Below are 9,556 nucleotides of genomic sequence, written 5' to 3' on the forward strand. Positions count from 1 at the left end.
GCCGCAGCAGTCAAATGATGCCAAAATATTAGCAACTCTTATCTCAATATATGGACTTTTTCGCATCCTCGGAATTGGGTGTCAATTTCAGCGATTTGCTCCTGACGATTTCTATAGAAATCACAACTGCGCTGTCGGGTGGTAATAATTGTGGCCTATGAACATACTCGACATTTGCTATCCTGAAGGAATATTTATGAGAAGTAGTTATGTTACTACAAATTCGAGAAATGTGCTGTATAAAATACAAGAGTTTTTTAAGGTTACTCAGAATTGCTTCGCGGGCCGGATGAAAATTTTGGCAGGGTCGTATGTTTGATACCCCTGATGTAGCTAAACATATACAGTTATTGACGAATTTTATTAGCAGTTCTACGTATGCGTGAGCGATACAACGCATTTTTGCATGTATATTAAATTTTATATTCGTTATTTTATTCAAGATAAACGGCCAATTAACCTGTCTTTAACGCATCTAGCAAAATGTAATGACTTTAAATGATCACTCATACTTCGAAATTTCAATTTGACTTGAATTGAGACTTGAATCGTGACTTGACTCGAGTCATCTCCAAAAAACGAGTGACTTGACTTGACTCGAGTCATCTTCAAAAATCGATTGACTTGACTTGACTCGAGTCAAAATTTGCAATGACTCGTGACTCGAAGGTAGTGACTTGATCCCAACACTGGTTGAAATGGCGAGTCTGACAGCTTCCATCTCACACACCCTTATAAGATCACTATTTTCTCATGTTCTGCATCCGCGGCGAACTTGTGTTAATATATCGATAGATCGAAGGCATCACACCCGTAGACCGCGAATTTCATGAACCAACTGTCCTGAAAATTCTGTCAGACGGACAAAAGACCCGACGAAAGAAAGCACTCACATGGTAGGGAAAGAACTAGAAAGGGCCGCGGCTTCAAAATGATCAACATCGAAAAGAACTGTTACATCGGGCACTCTAGGCCGAGGTGGATGTCAGTCTAAAAAGGATCGCAACTGCGTGTCGTTCGATACTCTCCTATCTGTTCTTTACATCGCATTGTACATTGTGTCTGTGTGTGCCTTGCTCAGATGGAAAATATAACCCATCTGTCTGTCAAACACAAATTTACTGCGGACAAGAAGCAATGTACTGCTGCTGCTCAGTGATGGCACATAAGCTGCTATCAATGTTCTTACAGACTAGATGCGGTTTCGATACGTCTTCTTCTGCAGTTAGGACAGAGATAATAATTTTGTTTGTGTCTTTGATGACTGAACTACAGACAAATCTGCCAGGATTATTAATAACTTGAAGGATTGGGCACAGCCATCAATCTGAAACCATATTTTCGAGTTAATTACAGAGCAGGACTGAGTATTTGCAAACAATATGTATATATAAACAGTAAACACTGTTGTACACATAAAGTCGTACACTCATTTTGCATTTATTGATATACCCGTATTAGATAGGTGCCACACTTCTACATATAGATGCCACGACTGCTGAATTGACCCCTATTCCTCCACAACTTTACCGAAGGATATTGATAGTGAAAAACGCAGCAATGAAATCATGTCTACAAGTTGTATTCTGTCGAATGTCTTATAAAATGCCGAAGAGCATAGCTTGTTTCACATATCATTTTCCGTACTTCTTCTTCAACTGAAAATAGACGGCATAGAACGGAAGGCCAAACCCGGATCCAGCAAAAATTCCCATCTTAACCAGAAGGACCCATCTGAAAGAAAAGAACATATGAGATTTTGTAAGCCAGCAGCTAGAATCTAGAAATGCATTTTAATTTTGCGGAGTCGGGCGGGGAGTGGGAGTTTGAAGGCTAGCCTACATGAAGTCGCAAGGCATAATGAGAGGGTAAAAATATAGTCTTTCGGGTTGAGAGAGGAGACGCATAGAAACCCCATGCAACTACCCAGACCTGCTCAACGTTGGCCCAATTTCCAAGTGTGGAATTTTGTTTCATGCATGTATGCATTTAGAACTGAATTCCACCGGCAAAAACGTTAGCCGTGAACAGTGAACATTTATATCAGGAAAGAAGGCTAATTCATTTATTTAATTTGGTAAACCGACACATATGAAATCTGAGGTGACCAGCACAATGTGACGTATTTGTAAGCACACAATTGCTACCTCCTTTTTCTGGTTCTTGTTGCCTTTTCTGCAATTTTGGGTCAATGGAGGTTTCCCTAGGTTACAAATTTGAATTCACAGCATGACAGCACCAAAAATGGCGCGAGATCTCTAATTTTATTGTGTGAAATTGAACGCTCTCGTATTCGATATTTCATGCTGGTGACGTCATATTTTGTGATACGATTGTTGCTATACAATGTTATTTTGAATTCTCTACTAGTTGCTGACGATTACCCCTGATGAGTGTCAGCCGAAAATATTTGGGTTCATTTCAATATGAATGTACTATTCAATTGTATATTGGAGTTCTGTAAGTCCTCTGTGAAACCTGTCGACACAGATCAACTATATGTAACGTTTGGAGGGAATTAGCGGCAATTTTCAGACACAAACTAGTCAATTCACTCACATCCTAACCACAAAACAATATAAAGTAAAGACTAGTGACAAGATTAACATATGTAGCAAGCCAGTTTGCCCACGTTGTGTGAAGGCAGCGTGTCAAGAAGTCAAAGAAGTGCACTGCGGACAACCTTATGGTTAACTCTAGAGCCAGAGACTGGAATGGGCTTGGGCAAACTAAAAAGCTTATCACATCGTCATAGCATATCATCTGAAAGATGTTCATTTGAGAAGTAGAGTGCACTCTGTAAAGGACTTATGTCAGTCGTCGAGCATGTCTGTAGTTAAAGTTAAAATACAAACAATTTCTACTGAATCAATACTAGTAAGCGCTGTACTTTACCGGACCACGACCTGACACATCGATCTCGCCTTCTGGCACATGCCACCTTTTTTATCACAGGTCCTATCATATAATTTTCTTTCACTTTTCATTCAGTGTGCATGCCTCCATTTATATATCGCCTAGGCCAGGTGGGTGTTTGATTTCGAAGACTACTCCAAGTCGTTTACACACCTTCCTATCTTTCATTATATCGCAGTCTCATGGTGTGTTGAAATGATGAAATTACTAGCAATAATTAAATTGAATTTGAATTGAATCTATACTTCACATAGACAATATGGCTTGGGTAATGTTCAATGTTTGTGACATGCCGTATAATAATAGGCCTACTGCGGTAGCGTAGGAGCAGGTCGTAGACGAGTATTTCATCTTGAAATCGAGACTACTCAATGATTTCAAATAGAAAATAACGGATTGTGATGTAATTTCTGACCTGTTCTGAAATGGATTGAATGGAAGAATATCCTTTGCCGTTGGCGGACCGTGTCCACCAGCTTGACGGGCTGACGTGAGGAAACCTCGTCGCAGGAGTACGGTGGATGTTCGGCCAAGCATTCTTATAGTATAGAAACTGGAAAATTACAATTTTTTCAGTAAGCATGATACAGGAATGAGTGTCACGTAGTTTTGCCACTAGACGCTACCGGTACGGTACCATAACATATAATGAGTTACAGTTGAAACCAGAAATAGGAGTACCGTATAGATAACATAGTGCCAATTGGGCCCTTATCTAAACAATGCCAGATACTGTGTCTATTAAAACTGAACGCTTACTCTACATTTCGACTTACAATAAAGTGAGCACTAGGCAGCAAATCGACCTTGTTCAGGTGTCAAAGGTTATGTTCAGTGATGTGTGATACAAGGACTAAAAACTTATCGGTAGGGTTGGGTAATAATAATATAATATCGTTGGGTTATATCTTTCATCTTGACAAGTCACACACAATGTACAATGCGATGTCATGAACAGATAGGAGGATGTGGAACGACACGCATCAGTAGCGATCGTTTACTCCAACATCCACTTCGGCCTAGAGTGCCCGATGTCACAATTTTTTTCGATGTTGATCTTTTTTGAAGCCGCGGCCCTTTCTACTAGTTCTTTCCATTCCTTGTGAGTGAGTGAGTGCTTTCTTTCGTCGGGTATTTTTCTGGGCTTTTTTATCGCCGTAAGAACGGCATCGGCGGGGGAAGAGGAGCCCAGATAAGGAAGTGGAGATACCTAATCTACGGGGTAACCAAAGCCAAAGTGTGAAAAGGACCACAACATTGTAATACTTAGCAATCTACAACGTGTCTCAAGTCGATCTGAAAATCTCAATACGGACGCATTTTCATCTGCTCAAGCTGTGATATTGACTCATGACACAGTGTAAAAGTGACATTGTTCATTATCTTCACTTTTTCTTTGACGTCCTCTTGCTCTCGCTTTCATTATCTACTCTCGTATTTGTACCGTTCGTCAGGTCTTTTTCTGGACTTTTGTGGAGTCGCCGTATGGATGTTGACATATGGGAGGAGAAACCCAAATAAACCTCCGACAATTCGAAATGTGTGTAATTAACAGATAGGAAGATGTCGCAAAGAGCTGATTGAAGGACTCCTCCCTATATTGTTGTCTTATCGCATTCTTGCGGTGTTCTGAATTGATAAAATACTAATAAAGCGAACTAGAACCATGTGCGGTTCATCACGTTCACCAATTTAGTAATCCCCACTTCCGTATGAATTGCGGTTTTCGAGTTGAGCCGAGAGAGATATGGTATTCTTTTTCGCCTGCACTATCGAGATGCTTTGACGACGGATATGCGATACGGCCTTTATATAGTAAGGTCATCATCTAGCCTGCACCCCCGGTTTTTTTCTCCTCCATGCTATCCGTGATTGCTGAGCGCCCATCAGGATAGCCGCGGTTACCAGTTTCCGAGTCTTTGGTCTGACCCGGTCGGGAATCGAACCCACGACCTACCGATCGAGAAGCCGGACGCACAACCATTACACTATCTCGCTCGGCGAATGTCGGTCATTGGGCCAATGTGGGTGGTCCCCACTTTCATCAGAATACTGCTCTGTGGTCTCTGATTCGAGCTGGATGGCGCTATGTGGACTACTTAATGATCTGATTACCGCTCCTCATATCTTATCTCAACACTGACGAATACACATGGTTTTCTTCCGAATATCTCTTATTCAGAGGCGACCTACAATATTTTTCTCCAAGTAAAAGAAACAATTTAATAGCAAGAATATAATAAACTTTATGCCATAAAAGAATAGTATCAAACATGATTTGAAAGAACGACTGGTGATTTTGGTAGCGAATGCTGAGTTGTGTCGAGCGCTCGTAGCATTCCTTGGCGTTCTTCTGCGTCTTATGCAGTATGATGATCATCATGACAGAAACAGGCTTTCAAGGAGAAAGCCACTCGCTGCCAATCTTTTATCTGATCACCGAGTCGTCATCTGATAACAAGGATATCAAGGTTGATTCGTGCTTTGAAGGAATGTATAATGCTGGTTCCGTACCTTTCATGCATATTACTCTCCTATGTTTAGAACACGACGTCAGCGACCATTTCATTACGTGATGCAGTGTTTCCACGCAATACTCGATGCTGCAATGAAAGATTTAATTCGGTCAAGTTTTGCATTCTATATTAGATTGTTTAAAAGCAACCATTTAGACACATAATCCGGTTGCTGTTATATCAGTTGTCCGAATTAAAACTGCTGGAATGATATTATCAGAGGTGGTCAAACTAGTTAGTTCTACTATTCAAGATAAAGTACAATCTACAGTCGATGGGTCGCACACGTTTAGCAGTTAATCGGAAAGGCCGCTCGCATAACCGCAAGGTGACTCACGATGCTATCAATAAGTACGATCTTTGAATATATATTCAATTACCATGATATTGGGACAATATCGCCAAGTTATCATAAACAATCATAAAAGTGATGCAACCATATTCCAAAACTACTTGCTACGTTATAAATCCCACGTTTAAAAAGTAAGTAGCTTTGCCGACAAAACTATCGAGTAGAAGTTGTCTATAGAAACATAACCAGTTGAGTAAGTATAGTACAAATAGGCTAAAACTACTTGAGTACTTGAAAAATGTAGAAATACTTCGTTACTGACTGACCATCTTCGGATATTATAGGAACCTACGAATACAACTACGAATCTAGATATACCATGGGTTTTATCTCAATAGTACCTGTTTCGTAGCTTTCCCCCCTGGCCAGTTGGAAATCTTGGTGTGTCGCTTTGATCAAAATGGCTGCCGTCCGCCCATTGGACGCTATTGCGGAATTTTCGTAGACCAACCCAGTACCTTTTCCTTTGATTCCGAGAGTGTGTAAGATTGAATACAAATCTGAAAACGGAATACAAAGTCACGAAACATTTTCATCGACAGTGATTAAATTTCAAGCTGAACTTAATTCTCTTATAACAAAGTAGTGCGTTTACGAAAGAATTTGTATCTCACCTAGCTTCACCCTCGTCCTTCAGCAGAGCTACTGACCCACCGAGCACCTCACATTCCCTCTCGGCTTCGGCATACGTTTTCGATTCTTGGGTGACGAGGAAGAGCTTGTTTGTGGGCAGGTACTGTTTCCATTGGTTCTCGCTGTCACACCCCTTACTCTCTGAGAACAGGATAGCATATATCGGTCAGTGGTAGTGATAGATTCACCACTAGTGAACTAATAGAATCTGGTGACAGCCCATCAAATATGTGTCGTGTCTGTAAGGCAGCACATGCGATATTTCAATTTCCGAACACTGAGATGCCGTTTGGATGGTGGTGGTTCCTTGAAATTGATGTTTATATACCGAATAGGCCTTATTTTACTACACGCTATCTCTTCGTGATAATCTCAAGAGATGGCTGTGTACCGAACGCTTCGTGGTCATATACTAAAATTAATCGTTATACTTTTTCAATTAAGTGAACATTAAAACGGGGGACACTACCAGGGAGTTGACATACAGTATATATATATATATATATACCTTCCAGTGTGGTCGATAACTTCGCATTTTCCTTCTTTAAGCTTGCGAGGTTCAAGTGTAACGCGTGTCTTTGTCTCGTCAAGTTGGCTCTGGCTTGCTTCAAATAGGAGACTTGAACGTGGAGTTTGTCGACTTTATCATTGCAAGCGGTCAATACGTTGTAGCTGGATGGAGCCTGGCCGTAGTGGGCGGTGTTTCTGACTTGGGTATCTGCGCAAAATTGAAGCTTATAAGGCACCTGATAGTATCAGTGATAGTGGACAATTTGACATGCTTTTACGATAATAAAAAGACCCTACATTATTCCATAAATCTTACCAACGCGTATCGTATATAGATTCACTGCTAAACGCGAAAATTTACTCATACAAATGATATCGTATAAACAATTTCCAGCATTCAAAGCGTACTATGCCTTTTGTACGTACCAGTCCCTCTCTTATCAATCACTTTGTTGCATTTGCATTCAGACGATTCAGCCGTTTTTCTTTCCGTCTCGCATTTGGAAGACGCGTTTTTGTAGGCCTTCAATTCTATGATGGCATTCCTTTCGGCTCTTTTCCTGCAAAAAAAAGGAATCTAATACCAAGGTTTTTAAAAGCACCCGTTAGTAAGGAAAGTATATATGTCGCTATCGAAACGGCAGGTCAGTGCCACTGACATTTTGTCAAGTACCCGGACAATTGAATTATCGAGGTGATGTGGAAATACCAGTCGGAATATAAAGAACACGCGTTCAAAGCGGGTGTAATTATTACGCGACACGCATAAATCACAGCGTACGTCTATGAAACTCAATTTGTGGGCGATAATACAATGTTACCATTTAAGCGACCATCAATTATCGTGACGTGCTGTATTAAACTGCGGTTTCCACGGTATAATCGTATTCGAACGTTAAAAGAAAGCCATGCTTCACTTTTGAGAAAATATTACCCCACAACAATGTTTGAACGTGATAGTTGCGGTCGCCTAATCGTCTTTGACATTCTTGCGCACCTTATGCCAACGACATTATCGGTATGTCACCAAACTGGCATTTTAAGCCCGTGGTTAGCACTGTAAATCGTGACAAATTGTCGTAACTACGGTTAATATGATTGACTAGGCGTGAAAGTCCGCTGCTTAACTCAACGCGGAGGGGCTGTCTCTGCAATACTGCATTCGTATATGCTATATCACATTTCAAGAACAGGTACCGCCATTGGGTGAGTCGAAGTCGCGTATTTGGTATCTGCAGTTACGCTATTCTATTTAGGTTAGTTTACAAAATATGCACGTTTTGCTCTAAGGATAACATGTTACACCTTAAGTGCGGGAAGTGGGTTTATCAACTTCTCATCTCTACATCGAAGAGAGCCTGTCAATTATATGCCATTATTCATGCAATGTGACATTGTAATCGTCGAATATATCCCGATTGCTCGGAGCGATATATTGTTTATGCTCCCTATCAATTCTCAAATCGGAAGACGCATGAACTGCCATCGGGGCTATAAATGATGCGGCAAAATGGCAGTATAGAGTTCACAAAATGAACACACTCTTACAAGATACTAAACACATTAAAGTCAAGATATCCAAAAACTAATCACTTCATTTTCCATACTGTATCTATCTACACTACATGCGTAATATGTCTGGTTGGTTATGCAGTATGCACAGCTGTACACAGCCATACATACATATTATCTTCTAGAGTTGCATATTAGGATGCAAAAAAAATCGTGATTTTTTTCCATTCCACCAGTCATAATTTGCAGAATCGTCGGCATCATATGCCAGTGATCAGCGTCACGAGTTAACAACCTGAGTGAAAAAATTGACAGTTGCACCCGAAAATGCCGTGTAATTAAGACATTTGTACTTGGCACCGAGTTCGGCAATTAGGACCAAAGTTTAAGGGAATCTCTATAGCGATATCTCATCATTCATACGGGGCATTTGATATCGCATAGGTTCCGACTTATAAAACGTAACGATTGAGACTTATTCCCCCTATGGTAATTTGACCGGAAGCTGACACAGTGTATACTATGAAACTGTTACGGGAGTAATAACACTTAACAGAGGTATAAATCCACATTGCCAGGCCTAGCATTAGAACAGAACACCCATGTCTACAATTTTAGCCAGCATGCCCGCTATGCGATTCACAAAAGAAGCCAACCTACCTTGTAAGTTGTTCTTGTTGACATATGTGCAGCGAGTACATGGTGTCCCGATACAGCTGGACCACAATTTTCTGCCTTTCGTCGTATTGCAACAGCAGGGTGGACAGTTGAGTGTAATTGTTGTACTGGTTATACAATTCGTTCATGTTGCGCGTCAGGTCGGTTTGGAGTTCAAGCTTTTCCCTCTCCAATCTGGCAATGGTACGATTGAGCTCTCTGGTTTGGTTGGTTAACACTTCATTCTTCAGCATCAGTTCCTTCGGATCGACAACGATGTCATCTAAAATGGAAATATATTGCTGATACACGAGACATACACGGTTGCCAATGTGTAACATGCAGACAGAGTAGAACTTCACAACGCTGCGATGTCAAATTAATTAAACACGGAGATGGATTATTATCACGGTTAGTTGGCGCTGAATATGAGCTTCAGTGCTGCATTTGAGGATAATGA

General features: G+C 40.8%; 2 protein-coding genes across 2 annotated transcripts; both read right to left on the reverse strand.

Moving 5' to 3' along the window:
• Positions 1-1,561: 1,561 nt before the first annotated feature.
• LOC145432742 (cytochrome c oxidase subunit 7C, mitochondrial-like) lies at positions 1,562-3,497 on the reverse strand. The gene is made up of 2 exons (XM_080309570.1): positions 3,332-3,497; positions 1,562-1,734 (listed from the first exon to the last, which is right to left on the reverse strand). The coding sequence occupies exons 1-2, from the start codon at positions 3,451-3,453 to the stop codon at positions 1,635-1,637; spliced, it is 222 nt and encodes a 73-aa protein (XP_080165696.1). The 5' UTR covers positions 3,454-3,497; the 3' UTR covers positions 1,562-1,634.
• A 1,575-nt stretch (positions 3,498-5,072) lies between these two features.
• LOC145432741 (uncharacterized) lies at positions 5,073-9,452 on the reverse strand. The gene is made up of 7 exons (XM_080309569.1): positions 9,100-9,452; positions 7,354-7,487; positions 6,926-7,135; positions 6,399-6,558; positions 6,126-6,284; positions 5,431-5,519; positions 5,073-5,367 (listed from the first exon to the last, which is right to left on the reverse strand). Exons 1-7 carry the CDS (start codon positions 9,435-9,437, stop codon positions 5,345-5,347), a joined length of 1,113 nt encoding a protein of 370 aa, XP_080165695.1. The 5' UTR covers positions 9,438-9,452; the 3' UTR covers positions 5,073-5,344.
• Between the last annotated feature and the right edge of the window lie 104 nt (positions 9,453-9,556).

Source organism: Botryllus schlosseri, unplaced genomic scaffold (assembly GCF_051294905.1).
Source record: "Botryllus schlosseri isolate E-star unplaced genomic scaffold, Bs_hap1 Bs123a, whole genome shotgun sequence".
Classification (NCBI taxonomy): Eukaryota; Metazoa; Chordata; class Ascidiacea; order Stolidobranchia; family Styelidae; genus Botryllus; species Botryllus schlosseri.

Excerpts from the sequence above, each read along its gene's own strand:
- LOC145432742 (XM_080309570.1), bottom strand. The coding sequence starts at position 3,453 with ATGCTTGGCCGAACATCCACCGTACTCCTGCGACGAGGTTTCCTCACG. Across the intron at positions 1,735-3,331 it reads TTCAATCCATTTCAGAACAG|ATGGGTCCTTCTGGTTAAGA; the intron begins GTCAGAAATTAC and ends CTTTTCTTTCAG.
- LOC145432741 (XM_080309569.1), bottom strand. The coding sequence starts at position 9,437 with ATGTTACACATTGGCAACCGTGTATGTCTCGTGTATCAGCAATATATT. Across the intron at positions 6,285-6,398 it reads AAGGACGAGGGTGAAGCTAG|ATTTGTATTCAATCTTACAC; the intron begins GTGAGATACAAA and ends TTCCGTTTTCAG. Across the intron at positions 5,520-6,125 it reads GGGGGAAAGCTACGAAACAG|CATCGAGTATTGCGTGGAAA; the intron begins GTACTATTGAGA and ends CTTTCATTGCAG.